Below are 23,498 nucleotides of genomic sequence, written 5' to 3'. Positions count from 1 at the left end.
GCAGGCAAAGCAAAATCTGCCTCAAAATTCCAAACTGAATTTTGAGGCAGATTTTCCTCCTGCAAAAAACTTAGTGTGAACCCAGCCTAGGGTCCTTGTTCACGGTATTGCTGCATGAAAAGTCCCTATACAGTGGCACATAAAGCCCTAACGATTCTGTATCACAGACCAGTAGATACACCATGTGCCTCCATATGGTGTTTCCACAAGGAACTGTATTCTCCCCTTAAACAATGATTCTAGGGGAGAATATTTCCATAAAGCGACATGGGTTGGAACATACAACAATTGTTTTTCTCATCTATTCATTATGAATCTGTGGGAAAAAGTATCTCTATGAACCTCTGTTTGAAATTGGAGAAACAGAAAGGTACAGTACTGGCCCATAACAGTCTATAGCCACCATATTATGGATGCATACAACTCGGTTCTATAATATAACCGGATGCATGAGCCCTAACTATGATCTACCAGTCTCGACCAGATCTACCAGTCTCTGTAATGACAGAAATTAGAAGAACTTAGAATTTAGTTTTGCATGTGTACAAAGTATAAAAAATCATTTAACTCAAAATCGGATAGAGACAAGTTAAACAAAATATTACAAAGTTTAGCAACTTTTTATGTAGATTATAAGGCTTGGTTCACACGAGCATGTTACGTCCGTAAAGGACGGAACATATTTCGGCCGCAAGTCCCTGACCGAACACACTACAGGGAGCCGGGCTCCTAGCATCATAGTTATGTACGATGCTAGGAGTCCCTGCCTCTCCGTGGAACTACTGTCCCGTACTGAAAACATGATTACAGTACGGGACAGTTGTCCCGCAGCGAGGCAGGGGCTCCTAGCATCGTACATAACTATGATGCTAGGAGCCCGGCTCCCTGCAGTGTGTTTGATCCGGGACTTGAGGCCGAAATACGTTCCGTCCTTTACGGACGTAACATGCTCGTGTGAACCCAGCCTAACTGTGCAAAATTGTAAATTGTTGGTAAAGAGTTGAAGAGCTGAGTTTTCCATTCAGTTATAGAAAAATAATGTATTTAACTACTTTTAAAATGTGTATTCAGCCTGACTTACTTGCTATATATACGTGCAGTCTTATTACTAAATAAGAGACAGAATTAGAAATCGGGCAGCCTACTACACCAGCAATCTTGTTTTCTTGTTTACAAACTATAAGCCTTGTGACCTTACCACAAATCCATGAGTGATCTGACATTTTATAGGACACTATAAGTCACCAAAATACAATCTTTCATTTTAACAAGCGTTCTCTCAGCTTACTAGCTCAGTTAAGGGAGGGGGGGGGGTAAAAATAAATGAGCTGCTTTTAATTTCAGTTACTTTTATGGATATTATGTATCATCAATACTATATACACCAAACCATAAGAGAGACTATAAATAAAATATTGGTAAATTCTAGTAGTAGCAGTAATATATAATTAAATGCTGGTAAATACTGGCCTATGATCATGAGTTTACTGGTTGCACAAATGGTTTTAAATTCCGACATGTTCATGCATTGTTGGTGCTGGAGAGTCCAGAAACCTGTACAAGAATGAAGGCGAGGGGAAACAAAATGCTTTTTTGCAGACGAATAAGACAAGCAGAACAGTTACCAAGTTTAGCCATTTTGATTGGCTACAATTTACTGCGTAGAAATGCAGCAATCAAAACACAATGGAGAGTCAAATTGAATTTTTTATACATGCCTTACTTGGTTCCCGTAAGTTCTTACAGTTGTGAATACCACATGTGGGCCTCATACCTGAAACTCTTGTTGTATCAACAGTTCCTCTGACAATGCAGGCACTGATGTTGCATTAATTCCTGTGTCTGAACGCACTGGTGAGGTTGATGGAGTGTGTACTGTAAGCATGGACAATGAAGGTGAAAAGGTTGGGGTCATTGTTGAAGGCTGACATGCCAAATTAGAGAAAAAAGGTGAACGGGGATATTTTACAAATGTCTGTCCTGACATTATAGTTGGCATTCGAGGTGGTACTGCCCTAATCCCAGGTTGTGCCACGGAAGTGATTAATGGTGGTGGAAAAATGAAAGGTTTCTTTTGCTTAGGCACATGCCTATGCATCTTTTCATCTTTCAGTCTACCAATATCACAGAAAACCGAGGAAAGTGTCTGAAACCTGGGTTCCCAGCTAAGCAAGTAATCCCAATTATAACTTCCTCTCAGGTCCTCATCAGAGGCCACTAGAGATGCCAAAGAACCATATCGGGAGTCATATGACATAGGAACATAGATGTAGTCCTGACTGGTCTCTGGTAGAGAATTGTTGTCCTTTGGGTGGTTTTCAGTATTATGATGTGTTGGTGGTAACTCCTTTTTGCAGTTATAGTATGCATGACCTTCACCTTTATTTTCCTCCTTAAGGATCACTACACTCTCTGTGCTTTCTGACCCAATCACTACATCTGTTTCGTCTGACTCACATGACAGCAGATCAGAGTCTCTTGGAATTCCAGAGTCTGGAACTCGTGATGCTCTTTCACTAAGAACAGAGCCAGATTCTTTTCTAACGGGGTATTCATTGATCATCATTATTTCTTCATCTTCAGCAGTTTCCCCTTCTGTTGAGCCATGACCACTCGAGTCTGAATTCCTGCATTTGTTTCCAGTGTCTTTCTTTTCTCTGATGCCGACTAACCCCAACCACTCTGCTGTGTCTGGAGCTATGCTATTCTTGATATTTTCAAACTTTGGACATTCATCAGACATGCAGTCTTTAATATTTGAATTTGGGAGAGCCGGAATAGCAACTTCTTTTATCCCACAAGCATTTACAACATCTTTTCTCTTATATCTTAGAATTATTCCAATAAAACTTATAGCCAGTAGCAAGAAAACCACAAAGGAAATGCTGAAACTGATGGAAAGTATGTTTGCTGACATACCAGGGTAACCTTCTAGAGCTGTTGAAATGTTAACTCGAACAGTGCAGGTCGATGACTTCGAGTCTAGCTTTGGGCTTTGGGCTCCAACCACTAACTCAATAATGTCATCATTTTTCCTTGTGTTACTTCGTATCTTTTGAACCCTCCTTGTTAAGTATATAACACCACTAGTTGCATTGACAGAGAAAAACTGAGAAGGCTTTGCAAGATTATAATAGATCACTCCATCAAGTCCTTCATCCTTGTCGGAAGCTCCCACTTTGCCTATAACTTGACCAGGTTTGTTTTCTTGTGGTAAGTCAAATAAATATTGATCCTCATGGAATATAGGTGGAAACTCATCCTGCCCCTCAATGTCGACATAAACCAGAACACAGGCGGTGGATTCACTTCTATCTTTCACCTGAATAACAAGGCAATACTTCTTCTGAGTCTCATAATCAATTTTGTGCTTGGTATAAATATCACCAGTTAATGAATCTATGAAAAACTTATCTTGCTTCGGCTCATTTATGCACATAGATTGAATAGAGTAAGTCAAGGCACCAAATGGTCCAGAATCTAAGTCTATGGCATTCGCTGTGCACACTGGTGAGAACGGAGGGGTATTTTCAGACAGACTGCAACTTAGACTGTTAAACAGGAATTGAGGTGGAAAGTCATTGTCGTCAAGTACTGTAATGTAGAGTTTTGTAAATGCCTCATCATTGTTAATTCCCCAAGTATCAGTAGCCTTTAAAACTAAAGCAAAGTTCATAACATTTTCATAATCCAAAGGCTTTGCTAGAGAGACAGTCCCATTTTGTGAATCAACTGTGAAAATGCCTCCATCATTCCCAGACGCTATGCTGTATACTATATTAGCATTGTCTCCACTGTCATAGTCAGCAGCTAATATTTTGGTCACTTCCATATTTATAGGATGATGTTCTCTGACACTAACATGGTACACCAAGTTTTGAAATATTGGCGGATTGTCATTGGAATCAAGAACAGATATTAAAACAGTTGCACTTGAGCTTAAACATGAGATTCCCCGATCAGAAGCTAGTAAAACCAATGTGTGGGTGGTATTTGTCTCATAGTCTAAATTCCCATTTAGAATTAGAGTTCCAATGACTACAAATGGAGGCTGAGAAAGAATTCCAATGTTTTGCACATTGAACAGATTGTATGAATTTCCACTGACAATGGAAATGTCAATATAAGCATTTTCATGGGTCCAATCCAAATCTGTAGCTGTAAAGGTAAAAATGGCCTCTCCAACCACAGCATCTTCGCTTACATTGATATGGTACATCTCTTCTGAAAATGAGGGCGCATGGTTGTTAACATCACGAATCTGTAGCTCCAGAAAAGTAGTAGAAATCAAAGGAGGAAAACCATTATCCTTGGCTTCTATTAAAATAGGAATCACAGTACTTTTGTCTTTCATTCCCACCGCCATGTCTGTATGCACTGAACCTAAAATGATCAGATTGATAAAAGATTATTTATTGGAATTAAACTACTATGTTTCAATACTAATCAAGTACATGTTTTTGCAATACTTCACAAATTCAGTTTTGCACACAAAATATCGGAAGCCCAGCCCAATACATTAATATGGGTTTGCAAAAGTAGCTTTGGGGCTTCATGAATATGGCGTTCAGGTGCGAACACCACAGTCCAATAAATTTACGCCAGAGAACTTGTAATGGCAGGAAGGAGGTGAAGGGAAAGTGAGCCCTAATCTACCCACCGCCCTGTCCCTGCCTACTTGCAACGACCCGCCCTAGGCGACGGGGTACAACTGGGCGGCGGTCCCTACGCTGTCTAAGTGCACGGGAGAACAAACAGGGATCACGCAAGGGAAGGGGCAGGAGCCCACGGAACACCGCGAGGAAACGGAGCGGTGAATGAGTAGTCCGGACCAGGATGAAGTGGAGTATACCAACGTGAGCACGGAGAAGGAAGCAAGCCAGGGGCAAAGCGAAGCAGGTTAAGCGGAACTGCAGCAAGGCAGAAGCACGGCAGAAGCAGGCTGGAGCAAGCAGCAGTGAGGCCAGGAATCCAGAAGAGTTACAAGCACTGAGGAAGAGAACACGGCAGGTAATAAAGGACAGGGGGTGGAGCTAACTCCGACTGACCAGGCCGCGATAGGCTCTCCCACTCCTGAGCCTGCCACCCTGGTTGGTGGGAGACGGTGTCAGTCTAACAGGTCTGGCCTCAGGTGTGGATTGATTAATCCCAGGAGTATACCTAGACGTAGTACCTGGCAGATCCCTAACAGAACTACTATAGATACATTGTTAAATCTTCCCTATTATGTGTACCTGTATCCAAATTCCACTTCCTGTCCCCTTACTATACAGTATTTATTTTTTATCTGGTGTCAGTGTAAAATAATGGATCAAAAAATAATATATTTTGCCCTAAATGGGAAAGTGTTGTAAAGTGTTCTTGACCAACACAAATAATGTCCATCATCTCAAAAGTTAACCGTTGATGAATTTTTAGATGATTTTGAAATTAATAAATGGAATTGTAGATTTCTCTTACAAAAACAGGCTGGAAAAAGTGGGCTTGTTTAGCTAGTAAAAAAGACACCATAGAATTGAAAAGAATCGTCACACAAAATATTTGTTTCAATAATTTAACAACTGATTAGGGGATATCATGTTGGAAAACCAATTCCATCATCAATATAGGAAAGTTGTTTTTTTTATAGTATGAAGTAACATTGGCTTCTTCATGCCCAGTGGGATTTGTTTTTGGCTTCCCCGGGATAAACACATCGGTTCATGAAAGATTGAATGTGATGGACATACAGAGTTACGGAACTACACTTAGGTACACTTAGCTCTAAAAGATGGCTGTGAATGTGTGCCTATCCCACGACTGAAAAATGAATACCGGGACCATGTGTTGAGGACATTAGTGGTGGAAAGGATATCCCACATCTCAAACACTCACTAATGTGTTCTTTTAAGATGCTATCCTAAGAAAATTCATTTAAATAAATGATGTCAAATTTAGTGGGAAAACCTACCACCGACTCATGTTTAATATGCAGCCAATGCTCAAAGAGGGTATCAACAGAAATCAAAAATACTTTTATATAAACTATATAATCTAATAAATTGTATAATCTAATTGCAGAAAACAAATGCACAAATACATTGAGTCAAGTCAATTCATTAAATATATTTGATGTAGAATTATGTCACCTGCTAAATATTTACAAACCGTAAATACACTAAGCATATAGTGAATGCAAATAATTTTACATACCAGTAATTGGATTAATTGTGAATCCTTTCAATGGAGAAATAATTCTATAGGAAACAGGGCCATATATCTCGGAGTCTCTGTCTGATGCAGATACTGTTATGATATAGGTGTCAGGTGCAGTCAGCTCAGGTATTGATGCCTTCAGGACAAAAAACAAGAGAAAACAGTCAAAGAGAACTTCAGCACAATCAGGTTTCACCACTGAATTTGAGAAAAACGGCCTATACTTGATACCTAATAGAATACATGCCATTCTTGAAGTGTGTTTTTTTTTTTGCTAAACTATGCATGGGATTAAAATATTTTATTAACTATACTCTATTTTCAATGTACCTTGTGATTTATTAAAGCCCTCAGTTGAAGATTTGGATTTAGATGGTATCAGATTCTGAGTAATCTTGTGATGTTGAGTGCTTTGGGAGTAATTTTATACTAATAGAAGCAAGGCTTCACACAATATCTCTGTCTACATTGGCTTCTCGTGAAGCTACGGCTGACATGCCATTGTAAATATACCGAGTGTTCCAGTGTTCTGCATACTTTCTCCATTTTGATTGACTCTATACTTATTTAGACAACTTTTTTTTCATTTTTCCTTTATGAATCCTTTATTCTATCTATACTATACATTTATACACCGATCATCCAGTACATTAAACCCACTGGGAGGGCAAGTGAATAACATTGATAATCTCATAACAATGCCAATGGTCAGCAAGTATATTAGGCAGCAAGTATACAGTAAGTTCTTGAAGTTGATGTGTTGGAAGCAGGAAAAATAGGCAAGTGTAAGGATCTGTACAACTTTGACAAGGGCCAAAATGGCAAGTCTAGGTAGTGATTAATACCTACTAAAAGTAGTCCAAATAAGGATAACTGGTAAATCGACGACAGGGTCATGGGCGCCCAAAGCTCATTGATGAGCATGGGGAGCGAATGCTAGCCCAGCAGGTTCGATCCCACAGAAGAGCTATTATAGCACAAAATTGAATGATAGCACACAGAGAGACATCACACCCGACGCGCGTTTCGGCGAAATGTCTTCGTCCGGGGGTCGGGTGTGATGTCTCTCTGTGTGCTTCAGTGAGCCTCATGGGTATGTTACCTTCATGCATGTCTTCTGATCTTGTTTATGTATATTTATGCTCTGTTACCATATATTATCAGTGATCAGAGCCATATCGACATAAATGGCCGCTACACTGTTTGCTTACATGCTGATCAGCTGGATCACCTGACACTCTTGATTGTGAGTGATGGATTGTATATTTTCTCAGATACCCATGTTTGTTACTGAATTTCTACATTTTGCTCTCTGCACAGAGGGACGTCCTGTTCATGCTTTGTATGACTCATTTTTTATATTGTTCATGTATGTTCAATAAAGATTGTTTGTTTTTCTTATCCAAACTACTGTGTGTTAATTGTACCCCACATTCTGTAGGTTTATATCGTTCAATACTGGGGTCAATACACCAAGATTTACTTGGTTTATATATGTTTTTTGTCCCTATACGGTTCACGATTTCAATCAGTACATATAGGTCGACATAAAACTTTCCTGAATGTACCAATAGGTGTGCAATGTTCTGCAGGGAAACAATGACATGCACCACCTACATAAACATTGTTGCAGACCAAGGACAACCCCTCACGGCAACAGTATTCCAGATCTCTATCCAACCAAGTATCTTTGGGCTGTGCTGAAAAAAACAAGTCCAATCCATGAAGACCCAACCACACATCTTACAGGACTTTATGGAACTGCTGCTAACGTCTTGGTGAGTGATACCAGAGAGCACCTTTAGAAGTCTTGTCAAGTCCATGCCTCGATAGGTCAGAACTGTTTTGGCAGCAAGAGGGAAACCTACACAAAATTAGGCAGGTGGTTTTAATGTTATGGCTTATCGGTGTATATATCAAATAGTCTTAATGTAAGGTACTAAAATGTTATTACTTTATTTATTTATTCATGCTACAGTTATGGAAAGCCTAAATAGACTATAATTTTATGTCAAAGAATTGTCCCCATATACTTTGTATTAAAATATTTGAATTACACAGAAGGGTAAAGTACATGTTATTGTCCTACCTTTAACCCCTTCCCGCCGGATCACGTATATAAACGTCATTAAAATCGGTGGCTTACCGCCTTTCCATGTAAATGTACGTCATGGAGATGAAGCTGGCTCAGGAGCTGAGCCAGCGACATCACCACCGGGTGACAGCTGTATGTTACAGCTGGCACCCTAAGGTATCGGCCAGGACCGGAGCTAGCCTCCGATCCGACCGATTAACCCCTCACATGCTGCGTTCAATAGAGATCGCAGCATGTGAGGAGTTTATAGCCACCGGCACCCCAGCAACGTGATCGCTGGGTTGCCGGTGGCTGCAAAGGCGATCGGAGGGCTAATGCTTACCTCCTGATCAGCCTGTAACGGAATCCTCCTATGCCCCGTCGTCGGCGGGGCCCAGGAGGCTTCCGGTAACATCGGCAAGATGGCGCCGGCTCAGCTTCCGGCTCAGAAGCTGAGCCGGGTTCATCAACAGTGGGTGTCCGCTGTATGTTACAGCGGACACCCCGATCTATCGGCAGGAACCGGAGCTAGCTCCGATTCCTGGCATTAACCCCTTCGATGCAGCGATCCATTGTGATCGCTGCATCCTAGAGGTTTGTAGAAAATCGGCAGCCTTGCCATGCGATGGCAAGGCTGGCGACTGCTACCATGGCAACAGGAGCCCTAACAATGGACTCCTGTCTGCCATTACGTAAGCTGATTAGGCCCCGCCCAGAGGCGGAGCCTGATCGGCTTGCTGTCAGTGAACAACTGACAGTTCCAATACATTGCACTGCATAGGTAGTGCAATGTATTAGAACATCAAACAAACAGTTGGACATTCAAGTCCCCTAGTGGGACTAAAGAAAAGTGTAAAAAAAAGTGTCAAAAAAGTAAAAATAAAAGTTGGAAAACATACAATAAAAGTTTCAAATAATAACACAAAACACAATCGCCCTTTTTCCCTTATAAGTCATTTATTATTGAAAAAAATAATAAAGCCATACATATTTGGTATCGCTGCGACCGTAACGACCTGAACTATAAAAATATTATGTTATTTATCCAGCGCAGTGAACGCCGTAAAAAAAAACCTCAAAAACACTGCCATAATTACTGTTTTTTTGGTCACTGTCTTCCAAAAATTGAAATAAAAAGTGATCAAAAAGTCGCATGTATCCAAAAATGGTACCGATAAAATCTATACCTCGTCTCGCAAAAAAACAAGCCCTAACACAGCTCCATCGATGAAAAAATGTAAAAGTTATGGCTCTCACAACTTGGCGACAGAAAAAATACATTCTCTTTCCAAAAGTAATTTTATTGTGCAAAAAGTTATAAAAAAGTTCTATAAATTTGGTATCGCCGGAATCGTACTGACCCGCAGAATAAAGGTAACATGTAGTTTATAACGTACGGTGAACGGTGTTTATAAAAAAAAAAGTGGCACAAGCTGGTCATGACATATTTGACACTGAATTGGCATATCTAGGGAAACATTTTAATTTGTACCTTCCGCAGCGCAATCATTTATGGAAAAGACACGTGGGGTGAAAATGCTCACTACACCTCTTAATAAATGCCTTGAGGGGTGCAGTTTCCAAAATCGGGTCACTTCTCAGGGGTTTCTTTTATTATTTCACATCAAAGCCTCTGCAATTGTGAACCAATACTTTATAAGTCGCCAAATTAGGCCTCAATTTTACATGGTACTCTTTCACTCCTGAGCCCTGTCGAATGTCCAGGCAAAAGATTAGGGCCACATGTAGGGTGATTCTAAAACAGGGAAACACCGCATAATAATTGAGAGCTGTCTTGTTATGGTGGCACAAGCCGGGCACCACATATTGGCGTATCTAAGGAAAAATTCCCATTTTCATTCTCCCACATCGTGTGCACACGAATTTCTGCAAAACACCTGTGGGGTTAACATGCTCACTACACCCCTAGGTGAATACCTTGAGGGTGTTGTTTCCAAAATGGGGTCACTTCTGGGGGGGATCCACTGTTTTGGTCCCACAGGGACTTTGCAAATGCAACATAGCGACCAGAAACCAAATGCAGCAAAATCTGTACACCAAAAGCAAATGGCGCTCCTTCCCTTCTGAGCCCTGCCGTGTGCCCAAACAGCATTTTACGACCACGTGTGGGGTATTGCCGTACTCCAGAGAAGTTGCTTTACAAGTGTTGGGGTTCTTTTTTTCCTTTATTTGTTGAGAAAATTAAAAATTTGGAGCTAAAGCTACGTCTTATTGAAGAAAAAGGATTTTTTTTATTTTCACTGCCCAATTCTAATAAAATCTATGAAACACCTGTGGGGGTAAAATGCTCACTACACCCCTAGATGGATTCCTCAAGGGGTGTAGTTTTCTCAATGGAGTCACTTTTTTGGCGTTTTCACTGTTTTGGTACCTCAGGGGCTTTGCAAATGCGACATGGCCTCCACAAACCATTCCTGCTAAATTTGAGCTCCAAAAGCCAAATGGCGCTCTTTCCCTTCTAAGCTCCGCCGTGTGTCCAAACATCCGTTTATAACCACATGTGGGGTATTGTTTTACTCGGGAGAAATTGCTTTACAAATGTTGTGGTGCTTTTTCTCCTTTAGTCCTCGTGGAAATTAGAAAAAATTAGCTAAACCTACATAATCTTTGAAAGAATGACGATTTTTATTTTCACGGCCTACTTCCAATAATTTCTGCAAAAAACCTGCAGGGTCAAAATGCTCACTATACCCCTAGATAATTTCCTCAAGGGGTGTAGTTTCCAAAATGGGGTCACTTTTGGTGGATTTCCACTGTTTTGGCACCGAAAGAGCCCTTGAAACCTGACATGGTGCCTAAAATATTTTCTAATAAAAAGGAGGCCCAAAATCCACTAGGAGCTCCTGTGCTTCTGAGGCCGGTGCTTCAGTCCATTACCACACTAGGGCCACATGTGGGATATTTCTAAAAACTGCAGAATCTGGGCAATAAATATTGAGTTACGTTTCTCTGGTAAAAACTTCTGTGTTACAAAAAAAATAGAATAAAAATGAATTTCTGCAAAAAAAAATGAAATTTGAAAATTTCACCTCTACGTTGCTTTAATTCCTGTGAAACGTTTAAAGGGTTAAGAAACTTTCTAAATGCTGTTTTGAATACTTTTAGGGGTGAAGATTTTAAAATGGGGTGACTTTTTGGCAGTTTCTAATATATAAGGCCCTAAAAGCCGCTTCACAACTGAACTGGCCCCTGTAAAAATAGCCTTTTGAAATTTTCTTAAAAATGTGAGAAATTGCTGCTAAAGTTCTAAGCCTTGTAACGTCCTAGAAAAATAAAAGGATGTTCAAAAAACGATGCCAATCTAAAGTAGACATATGGGGGATGTTAATTAGCAACAATTTTGTGTGGTATAACTGCCTGTCTTACAAGCAGATACATTTACATTTAGAAAAATGCTAATTTTTGAAATTTTTCACCAAATTTTGGTGTTTTTCACTGGTAAATATTGAATTTATTGACCACATTTTTCCACTATCATAAAGTCCAATGTGTCACGAGAAAACAATCTCAGAATCGCTTTGATAGGTAAAAGCGTTCCGGAGTTATGACCACATAAAGTGAAATATGTCAGATTTGAAAAAATGGGTCTGGTCCTGAAGGCCAAAATGAGCTTGGTCCTGAAGGGGTTAAAGATATAATAGTATTTATATAACGATTTGTAACAATAGCATTGCTATTTGCAATTTCTATTAATAAAATAAAACAAATATATATACAGTAAGTTTCAATATACTTGTGTAAAGGTCTTATGTACACAAGCCACACTGAAGGCAAGATGACCAGGCTCTGTACAGGGTTCCCTTCAGAGTAGACACTGAATACTATATATCATATAACGTCCTGTTACCCCTCGTCCTTAATCTACCATTCTCTGAGTGTGGATGTGTATAACTGATGAAACCATACGCAGAGCTGTAACTAAGTCGTCATGCCATGGGTCATGCCTTGCCAAGGAGTAGAAAGAAAACGGCTATTTTGAATTCACAATAATATTTAGTATAAAGTATAATAAATCTCACATAAAAGAACACGAGACATTATGAAAAACAGAAAAAATGTTTGCAAAACAATAAGATCAAAATTTGTAGGACACACTTTTTTAAGAGCATTTTCCCCTTATCTCATATTTTATTCAGCTATATCTACATCATAACAGTCTATCAGATACTGGGTGGCAACTTCTAGCACAGACCCTGAATAGCATATCAATCTGCATTGTTGTGGAAGGAAACTATAAACGCTGATTTATATGCCATTCAGTGTGTTGACAGATGAGCGGCAACTATTAAAGAGGCTCTGTCACCAGATTCTCAAATCCCTATCTCCTATTGCATGTGATCGGCGCTGCAATGTAGATAACAGTAACGTTTTGTTTTTTAAAAAACGTTCATTTTTGGCCAAGTTATGAGCTATTTTATATATATGCAAATGAGCTTTGAAATGGACAACTGGGCGTTTTTTTTTCGTTATGTCCAACTGGGCGTGTATTGTGTTTATAACTGGGCGTGTTTACGTGTATGACCAATCAGTGACCAGTCAGCGTCATACACTCCTCTCCATTCATTTACACAGCAGGGGTGTGCTGGGGGTGTGCTCTATGTTGCCATTGAATAATATAATGTATATTTTTTTGGGTTGTAGGCATCTAAACATTTGGGAATCCCTGAGTAAATTGTGGCTATGAATATGATGGTAAGGGTCGAGCAAAACTGAGTGTTGGTGTTCTGTTCATCAGGATGGAGGGCTCACATGCACATACACATGCTTAGCTATTCACTGTTTATACTTACTATTGTGGCTCCTACTATACCTTGGCCAAAAGTAACAGTGATTAAAGAGGCTCTGTCACCAGATTTTGCAACCCCTATCTGCTATTGCAGCAGATAGGCGCTGCAATGTAGATTACAGTAACGTTTTTATTTTTAAAAAACGAGCATTTTTGGCCAAGTTATGACCATTTTCGTATTTATGCAAATGAGGCTTGCAAAAGTACAACTGGGCGTGTTGAAAAGTAAAAGTACAACTGGGCGTGTATTATGTGCGTACATCGGGGGTGTGTTTACTACTTTTACTAGCTGGGCGTTGTGTATAGAAGTATCATCCACTTCTCTTCACAACGCCCAGCTTCTGGCAGTGCAGCACTGTGACGTCACTCACAGGTCCTGCATCGTGTCGGCACCAGAGGCTACACTTGATTCTGCAGCAGCATCAGCATTTGCAGGTAAGTAGCTACATCGACTTACCTGCAAACGCCGATGCTGCTGCAGAATCATCTGTAGCCTCTGGTGCCGACACGATGCAGGACCTGTGAGTGACGTCACAGATCTGCACTGCCAGAAGCTGGGCGTTCTGAAGAGAAGTGGATGACACTTCTATACACAACGCCCAGCTAGTAAAAGTAGTAAACACGCCCCGATGTACGCACATAATACACGCCCAGTTGTACTTTTACTTTTCAACACGCCCAGTTGTACTTTTGCAAGCCTCATTTGCATAAATACGAAAATGGTCATAACTTGGCCAAAAATGCTCGTTTTAAAAAAATAAAAACGTTACTGTAATCTACATTGCAGCGCCGATCTGCTGCAATAGCAGACAGGGGTTGCAAAATCTGGTGACAGAGCCTCTTTAAAATTGCATTGAGACTACTTTATCATTACTATAAAATCTACTGAATTGCCAGCATAATTAATGGCCCAAGTACAAAACGTATGTTTCTTTAAATATTTTCATTGCGCTGAAAGATTTCTGTATTCAATTAAGTCATCAGAAGAATACATGTGTATAAATGTTCTTGTATGACCCATTAGTCAAAATATAAGGTCCTTGTGAGTCAGCAAATCCGGATTAGCAGCCCAGCAATGAGACAGCCGGTCAAAACTTGATATGACACAGAATTAAACAAAGAGTATTGATGGGCATAACATTTACAGTCAAACTGGCCTGCAGTATAACATGAAACTCTCTGGTATAACAAATGTTAGACTATACGTAATATATGGGAGCCGATACCCTAGAATGAGCAGGGACGTATGTACTCTTTACATGGTAGATATACAGTGCTACATTATTAGTAAATCATATTCTTGTCTCTGAAAAACAACATAGATCGGCATGACTTTAACTTTCCCAAAGCAGACAGTAAATGAATATCATGGAATAACACTGTTCATTACAGGACTTTGATGAGTATAGGGTCATCATTCCAGTGATAATGGGGCTGAAAGGGTCTTTAGTGTGAGAGAAAAGCTATATTCACTCTATTGCATAATTGCACTAATGTTGGTTTTTGTCATTTTAGCTTAGGTTATGAAAATGTTTCTATTGAGTTTTCAAGATGATAGGAAAGCAAAGAGGGACATGATGGAGACAAGTTTTGGATAAGTTTAAGAGACCCTCTGGCAAATTTTCTTTGGCACATATCATGCTAAGGGTGTGTTCACATCAGCATCACCCTTCAGTTCATGGGTTCCGTTAGACCTTTCCGTCGGAGGAACCCATGAACGGAAAGGCAAACCGAAACCATAACTTCCGTTCGCATTACAATGGCAATACTTCCATTGCCGTTGGTTTCCGTTTGTTTCCGTTCTGTAAAGTTTCCGTTTCTTTTGCGAAAACAAAAGCATGGTCGACTACGCTATTGTTTCCGCAAAAAAACGGAAACCTTATGGAACAGAAACAAACCGAAACCATTTGCAATGGAAGCATTACTATTGATATGGTAATTCAAACGTCCTGAGACAACGCAGCCGTCTACCAGGAAATTTTCGAGCACTTCATGCTTCCCTCTGCTGGCAAGCTTTATGGAGATGCTGATTTAATTTTCAAGCAGGAATTGGCACCTGCCCACACTGCCAATAGTACCAATACCTGGTGTAATAACCCCAGTATCACTGTGCTTGATTGGCCAGCAAACTCACCTGACCTAAACCCCATAGAGAATCTATGGGGTATTGTCAAGAGGAAGATGAGACACCAGACCCAACAATGCAGATGAGCTGAAGGCCGCTATCAAAGCAACCTGGGCTTCCATAACACCTCAGCAGTGCCACAGGCTGATCGCCTCCATACCACGCCGCATTGATGCAGCAATTCATGCAAAAGGAGCCCCGACCAAGTATTGAGCGCATATACTGTAAGTACTTTTCAGTAGGCCTACATTTCAGTATTAAAAATCATTTTTGAAATTGGGCTTATATACAGATGCAGCCGTCTTTGCCTTGACATTTAACGCATTAAATAAACAATGGCTAGATCCATTATCTTGACTTTTCAATGACTTTTCAATGGCTTTTGTTGTGTGATATCACGCAGCAGCAAGTTATCAGAATCAAGTTAAAGATGGCTACATTTGTAATATTCTAATTTTCTGAGACACAAAATTTTGGGTTTTCATTAACTGTTACCATAATCAACAACATTAAAAGAAAAAAATGCTGGAAATAGATCACTGTGTGATAGGTCATCCTCATATAATATATCATTTTCACTTTTTGATTTGAATAACTGAAATAAATTAACTTTTTGATGATATTCTAATTCATTGAGAAGGACCAGTATATTATACCCTCTCTCAAACAAAAAAAAATGCTTATTTATGATGATCGGTGTATGATGTAAAAAAATAAAATAAAACTGCATCGAAACTGCTATTTTTCTGCATTTTTGCCAAAATATAAATGTATATAATTAAACGATAATGTATTTGTACCAAAAAATGGTACTTACATAAAGTACAACTTGTCCTGCAAGAAACAAAGTCTCATACAGCTACGTCGCACAGAAAAATAAAAAAGTTATGAGCGCCAGGATGCAAAGAGGGAAATATGAAAAGATTGTGCTGTCCTCAAGGCCAAAATTGGCCGTGTCCTTAAGGAGTTATTAGCAGCCTATGCTGCACTATATAAGCAAAAACTAATAATGTCTGGAGTGCTTTTTGTAGGCTGGGATTCAGTTTACTATGTGGTACGGGCTGGGGCTCTGGCTACCAGGTGTAGATTGGGGCACTGTTGAGATTTCGACACTAATACACTTATAACTAAAGCAGTAGACTAATATCAATATATAGAAGTATCATTTTGACAGGTATTAAATACTTGACATGGAAGCTCCGAACTTCCCAGAGGTGGCACTTAGACCTGCAAAAGATTTAACCTTTAGTTTACCTTATAGGAATCTTTAGTAAATAATGGAGGATTATCATTAACATCTAGAATCACAATGATGAGTTTTGCTTCAGCTAGATGCAGTGAATCAGATGCTTGAATCCTCAAATGATATTGGTATGTTTCTTCATAATCCAAGACATCGATGAGGGTTACAACTCCTGAGAATCTGTCAATGGCAAACTTCATTCCAGGATTTCCATCTTCAGTAAAACTATAAGATACATTAGGTTTTAGGTCCACATCATTGGCTGATATGCAAACTACGTTATAGCCAGGGGCAGCATCTGAAATGTGAAATAAAACAACTTACATTACCTATGACCACTTAAAACAAAAAATGAAAAAATTAAGGATGATACATTTTTGATGCGGATTTCTAGGTCCCCATTACTGAGGCTGTTTTATCTCGGTATATTTGGGGCAGTCACTGAATAATCTTCCATTGCCCACTCGTTATGTAGGTGCCTGTATTTTATAATAATTCCATCCTTTACTATAAGGGACATCAGTTCTGCATGTACTGACTTTATGGTGAGCTTGTGCTTATACACAGCAGCCAATCTGAGCAGACAGAGCTGCAGTGTGAAGAATATGGGAGAGATAGAGCAGCAGACTAAGCCACTGATGAAACAGGAGGTATGTCGCAGACTACCAATGTAAATTCTAGCCAACAATAAAGAAATAAATAGGAGGTAAGCACTACTCAATGCTGCAGACATACTGTACAGATAGCTTGTAAGACTTGATATCTGCTTTAAGTCGCTTACCTTTTTTGTTCAATAACGTTATATATACTACGCTACTACACACCAGTTAGAGTCAAAGTCGATTTTTTTAAGTGAAAAGTCAGGTGTCAATAGTGTAAAATAGTGGGAAATAGTGACGAGGCGCTGCGCTGCACTGCCTAAAAAAAAAACTAGTGGTGGTTTATGCAATATCCTGGTTCAGCTGTCATAGCTGGAACACAACCATAGACTTCATGCATGAGGCAGAGCTGTGGCACGTAGCCTGTGCGGCCGGACATGTAGTCTGTAGGCACGCTGAGTGTTATGTATGGCACTGCACTTTTGGAGAACAACTCCGTGATACAGCATCTGACGGAGAATGACACCATTTTTTTGTCATTTTCCGTGTGAATCTGGCTTTGTATGCCTCTGATTTCATGTACAGACTGGAGGTTGCATGGAACCATAATAAAGCAGTGTGCCCTTAAAAATACAATTCAATATTTCATGCATATGGGCTTTATATAATATAACCTCACCCATTCAAAACAAAATGCTTTTTGCTTTTTCTTTCATATTTGTTCTACTTTTTAATATATAAAATATTGTGCCATGGAGGCAAGAGCATAAATATACCACAGAGGGATCCTATATAGGTGTTAGAGGGCCCGTGGAGAGTAGAAGCCCCAGGCTATGTTTATCTCATGGCAATAGTGGTGTATAGTGTAGATATATCTAGCACTCAGGATAAAAGTTATAAGGTTTATTAGGTCATATTTAAAACAAAAAGGTTAAAACAAAAGATCCCGGGACCACGCTTATGCGGGATCTTTTGTTTTAACCTTTTTGTTTTAAATATGACCTAATAAACCTTATAACTTTTATCCTGAGTGCTGGATATACCTACACTATACACCACTATTGCCTCGATTACCTGCTGTCGACATAGGACCAGTTTGGGAATATCTACGAGCACCTGCAGTATTTGGATTCACTTATACTAACCTGTATCATCCAAACGCATTGGAAACGCAGTGGAAGCGCAGTGGAAGCGCAGTGGAAGCGCAGTGGATATGTGGTGAGTGAACTTTTTGTAACACTTCCCCTATTATGTTTATCTCATGCCTATTCTAGATGGCTTTCATGAACCTTCATTGAGCTCCTCTCTTCACAAGCACCATAAACAAGATGGAGGCCTTCTGTTGTACGATACATATGAAGGAGAAGAGTAATGAGTCCTCATCTCATGGCCATAAACTACATAACCACGTACCTCCATTTTTATTTTTGCTATAAGTTTTATATAAGATCCTGTAAACCCTATAAAATGTGAACGTATTATATTTGATATATGTATATTTATAAATTAAGACCAATGTCCAACTTACTATGTATTTTGGCGAGAAAGATACATTTCTTTCCCTTTGTATTGCTAACAACAACAATAATATTAATACAATTGTAATATTACTCCCTGTTCACACTCAGTTTTTTGGCGCTGATTTTGATGCAGAAACTGAGTCGGAATCACCAAAAAACAGCGGAAATCGCCCCCCCCCTCCATTGTTTTTAATTACAGCCAGTTTTTTTTTCTCTGGGCGGTTTTTGGCTTTTCTGCCTGCAAAAAAGTATGTGAACAGGGCCTTATAATAATTGTTACTACTATAACTGCTTTTTGCAGTCAGAAATAGTTTTATTTTATTTTTTTTAAATTGCAAAGTTAGTCTTTATAGCACTGTAGATTTTCTACTGATAACATACCTTCAGGAATGAATGCTGTTTCCAGGGGAGGTATTGTAGGGGCATTGTCATTAATATCAATAACTAATACTGTTACTATACTTGTTGCAGAAAGACTGGGGGATCCCCTATCAGCAGCTTGGAGGACCAGCCTGTAAATAGAAACAGTAAAAATTACACCAAATATAACAATATTCTCAATAAATACTGGGTAGATTCAAAAATATTAATGAATATTCATTTACGATGGGTCTTTGGTGTGACTGTTTTATCAAAGTGTGATACTTTTCTGAAGTGTTCAGTATTCAGGCGTTCGCTGTGTTGAAATATACAGCGCTCGGTAAACTGCTCTATCATACTGGTGCAGAGATTCACGGTACACCTGTCTTGATAAATCTCTACAAACCATAAGAAGACCCAACATAGAGATGTGAACTCAGCAGTAAGATAACTACTTGCTACTGCCACTGAATGATTCACACTATCAGGCTGCTGACTATCCGGGAACTCAAAAAAGACTAACAAACCACAAGCCAAAAACACCACATGAATGGAACTGAAGGTCAGAGCCAGTCTCAATGAAGCAAAGTCAGAAAACAAGCAATTTTCATGGCAAATAGATTATGAAATGAACTTATGTACATATTTACAGTAATTTAAAGGAGTTATGCAACTTAATTTAAAAAGACAGTATAGAATGTATCCATACACACATGGGCCTCCTGTGTCATTTTTTAGGTCTGTTTTTCCCCAAATCATGGTTATCCGTGCTCCTTTGTGGCGCCACTGTTTACAGGCGCTGCATCTTGAAACAGGGCGGTCCCACTGCGTTGGTCTGAGCACTCAAAACTATATATCCCATGATTCTCCAGTTCCTGTCTTACTGAAAGTACACCATTACTCCTCAGACTCATTTCCGGAACCATGCTTCGGTCCAAAGGTTTCTCCCACTGTAGCTTGTGTCCGGGTTCATGATCACTCCCCCTGTGATGTTTCGTTCAGGGGGAGTTGAATAGGGTAGAGTGGCATAACATTTAGAGGATGACCTATCACATGATGACTGACGTTTGGGAGTTGAAAGCGCAGAGAGACTACACATGATCAGAACACCAGAATGACCAATTGATCCGAAAAGAAAATGTCAGTGATCCCGCAAGGTTATGGTTCCAGCTAGGTGGCGAGATTGGTTTAGACAGTGGCAAAACAGTTCATAAACATCACAGGCTGCACATTAGTAAGTGCCTTATACTACTGTGCTGGATTGAATAGTATATACTTTTTAAAATATGGATAACCCCTTTAACCTGGTAAGCATTCAAAAATTGCAATGGAGGGTTTACCCAGCATTACCTAGAAGTATATTAGCAACTAACATATAATGTCTCCAGACCCAACTTACTCATGAAAACGAGTGTATCTTAACCCCTTAACGACGGCCAATACGCCTTTCACAGCAGTCGTTAAGGGTACTTATGCCGGAGCGCCGCCTTTTCACGGCGATCTGACATAAGCCCGGCACAGGTGTCCTGTGGCGGCTAAAACGGGTGTCGGGCGGTCTGAAGACAGCCGGACGCCTGCTCTAACGGGTGGGATCGATTTAGACATCGATCTCACCCGTTTAACCCCATAGATGTCAATAGCGAGCGCCGCATCCAAGTGGTTTTGGAGGGAGAGTGCTCCCTCTCTCACCCCATCGGCACCCTGCAATTGCAATCGCAGAGTGCCAATGGCTTCTATGGTAGCCGGGGGCCTAACAAAGGCCCCCAGGTCTGCCTGTGGTGGATGCCTGCTAAGTCATGCCTGATGCATGACCTAGCAGGTACCTGTCAGTTTTACACAGAAGTATTGCAGTGTATTATAAAAGCGATCAAAAGTCGCATAGTGAAGTCCCCTAGTGGGACTAAAAATAAAGTTATCAGAAAGTTTAATAAAGTTAATAATAAATAAATAAAAATCCCAAATAAAAAAAATGAAAAACCCACTTTTTCCCTTATATAATACTTCAATATGAAAAAACAATTATTTATTTTAAAACATTACACATATTTGGTATTGCCGCGTCCGTAACAACCCCACCTATAAAGCGATTCTGTTATTTAACCCGCACAGTGAATGCCGTAAAAAATAAAATAAGAAAACAATGCCAGAATTGCTGTTTTCTGTTCATCCTGCCTTCAAAAAAATTTAATATAAAGTGATCAAAAAGACGCATATACTCCAAAGTGGTACCAATAAAAACTAGAAGTCGTCCCGCAGAAAACAAGCCCTCATACAGCTGCATCGGCGTAAAAATAAAACAATTATGGCTCTTGAAACATGGCGACACAAAAACAAATAATTTTGAAAAAAAAGTGTTTTTACTGTGTAAAAGTAGTAAAACATAAAAAATCTATATAAATTTGGTATTGCCACAATCGTAATGACACACTGGGAGATGTGCTGCCAACAGCGATAATATTTAACTTTTTTAAAACGATACGACCAGCAGATGATCAAATGTTTGCTCATTCATCTGCTGAGTGTTACCCTGTTTATACAGGGCAATTATAGGCAACAAGCGTTATATTAACGCTCGTCTGCTCAATAATCATCCTGTGTAAAACCCCCTTTACTCCACCATCACTATCATCAGCACCTATAGTTTTCCATCTGTTCTCTTGGTCCATCTTGGCACTCTGCATTTTATTATCTACTCCTTCTCCACTATCTCCCCTTTTCCACCAGCGGTAACTCAGTATTCACTAAGTGACCTTAAAATTTGAGGCTCCTTTAACAGGTCCCTCAACAGCGGTTCATATAACCTGCCATTCTGAGTGACCTAGGGATGTCGATTAGTATCTCTTGACCATGTGAGAGTGAAGGTGGGCCACCGAGCATCTGGGCCCCATAGCAAATGCTATGCCTGCTAACGTGGTAGATGAAGGTGACCTTTTATTATTTGGCAAACCTTATAAAGTAATAGGAGACCAAAATATAAAACTTGTCAAATATATATAATTAGGAAACGTAAAAAAAAAACGTTCTCTCTAATTTAGCGATAAAATGTTTTGTCCTATAAGAGATGAGTGGACTCTACACATGCAGCAGCCAGTAATGATAGTCTCTGCTCTGTGAGATTTCATGCTTTTAAGCTGGGAGAGTCCACTGTGATAGGGAGACTGTTAGTGTGGAGCATGTGTACAGGGGAGATCTGAGCTGTTATCTTACTGAATCCTGGATGTTGTTATATTAGCAGGAATGTAAGATAAATCTCCTGTGTATTATGGAGCAGTTACAGGAAAAGGAGGAAGCTGCTGGGTAATCTGAAGAGTCTCTCACTAGAAACACCAGAGCAGAAGAAATACAAAGAAGGTAACTCCTGTCACTTACAGCTTCTCTCCCACTTTCTCTTCAGTGTGTGGCTGCTGCATCTGTGTGTATGTAGGCTCCACTATCCTGTGCAGATGCCATTAAGATTCAGCTCCCCCCAGGGAGATACAGTTGGTATCTCCCTGAGAAGGAGAACATCTCACAGTGCAATCAGAATTTCACGAGATTGTAACTTCATTCTGCTGAAATAAAAAGTAGAACTAGAACTGTGTCCTGTAATACTGAGAGAAAGCCACTTTTTACTGACATATATATTTTTTATAATTTTATATACTGCAATGTTTCTATTTTTTCTCAGAACTGATATGTGCAGTACATTAACGGTGCTATCTCTATGTAGGTAGCACAAAGCACTGTAAATGTATGACATGGAGATGGTACGGACACAGGATCTGTGCCTGCACCATCTGCAGGGCATGCCAGCTATGCATTACAGCTGACTCTCTGCTGCAACGTCTGGGATTAGAGATAAAAATAAAGATCAGGGTATCTAAGTGGCTAGATCAGGGGTTCCATCTCTCACCCTATCGGTGCCCGAGATACACGGTCATGGGATGCTGATGGGTTGCCATGGCATTTGAGGGCCTAACGAAGTCCCCCATGTTTGTATGCCTTAATGCAGGGCCTTATAGGCTGCCTGTCAGTTTAACACCAACAGGCATAATACTCTGCAATACAGAAGTATTGCAGTGTATTATGTAAGTGATCAAATGGTCGCATGGTCAAGTCACATAGAGGATATAAAAGAAATGTAAAAACAAGTTTCATAAAATGTTCAGAAAAAAAAAATCTATTTTTCCTTTTACAAAAATGCTTTATTATGGAAAAATAAAGATATTAAAAAGGACACATATTGGTATCTCCACAACCACAATAATCCATACTATAAAACTAACGGTAACATAAACGTATTTATCCTAAAAGATGAACACCCTAAAAAATAAACAAATTTAATTGCAATTTTCTCCAAATGATACCAATGAAAACTTCAAGTTCTCCTGCAAAAAAAAAGAAAAAGCCCTCATAAAGCTCTGTCAATGGTAAAAAAAAAATATGGCTCTCAAATATGGCGACAAAAAAAAATAATGTAAAAAAGAAGGTTTTTTGTATGCAAAAGTAGTAAAACATAAAAAAAATTGTGAATATATGAATTTAGTATCCCCATAATCATACCGATACACAAAATAAAGTTAACATGTTTTTTTT

The 23,498-nt window shown here is 39.6% G+C and overlaps 1 protein-coding gene across 1 annotated transcript in view; it reads right to left on the bottom strand.

The window, feature by feature from the left end:
* Positions 1–940: 940 nt before the first annotated feature.
* DCHS2 (dachsous cadherin-related 2) overlaps positions 941–23,498 on the bottom strand; it is a 310,518-nt gene continuing 287,960 nt past the window's right edge. The window contains exons 17-20 of the mRNA XM_075860333.1: positions 18,945–19,075; positions 16,456–16,742; positions 6,193–6,331; positions 941–4,383 (exon numbers count right to left, since the gene is read on the bottom strand). Of these exons, the coding sequence (XP_075716448.1) occupies positions 1,769–4,383; positions 6,193–6,331; positions 16,456–16,742; positions 18,945–19,075 (3,172 nt within the window). The 3' untranslated portion in view covers positions 941–1,768. The remainder of the gene's footprint in view (positions 4,384–6,192; positions 6,332–16,455; positions 16,743–18,944; positions 19,076–23,498) is intronic.

Source organism: Rhinoderma darwinii, chromosome 1, assembly GCF_050947455.1.
Source record: "Rhinoderma darwinii isolate aRhiDar2 chromosome 1, aRhiDar2.hap1, whole genome shotgun sequence".
In the NCBI taxonomy this organism is placed as follows: Eukaryota; Metazoa; Chordata; class Amphibia; order Anura; family Rhinodermatidae; genus Rhinoderma; species Rhinoderma darwinii.
This window is presented reverse-complemented; position numbering and strand designations above follow the sequence as displayed.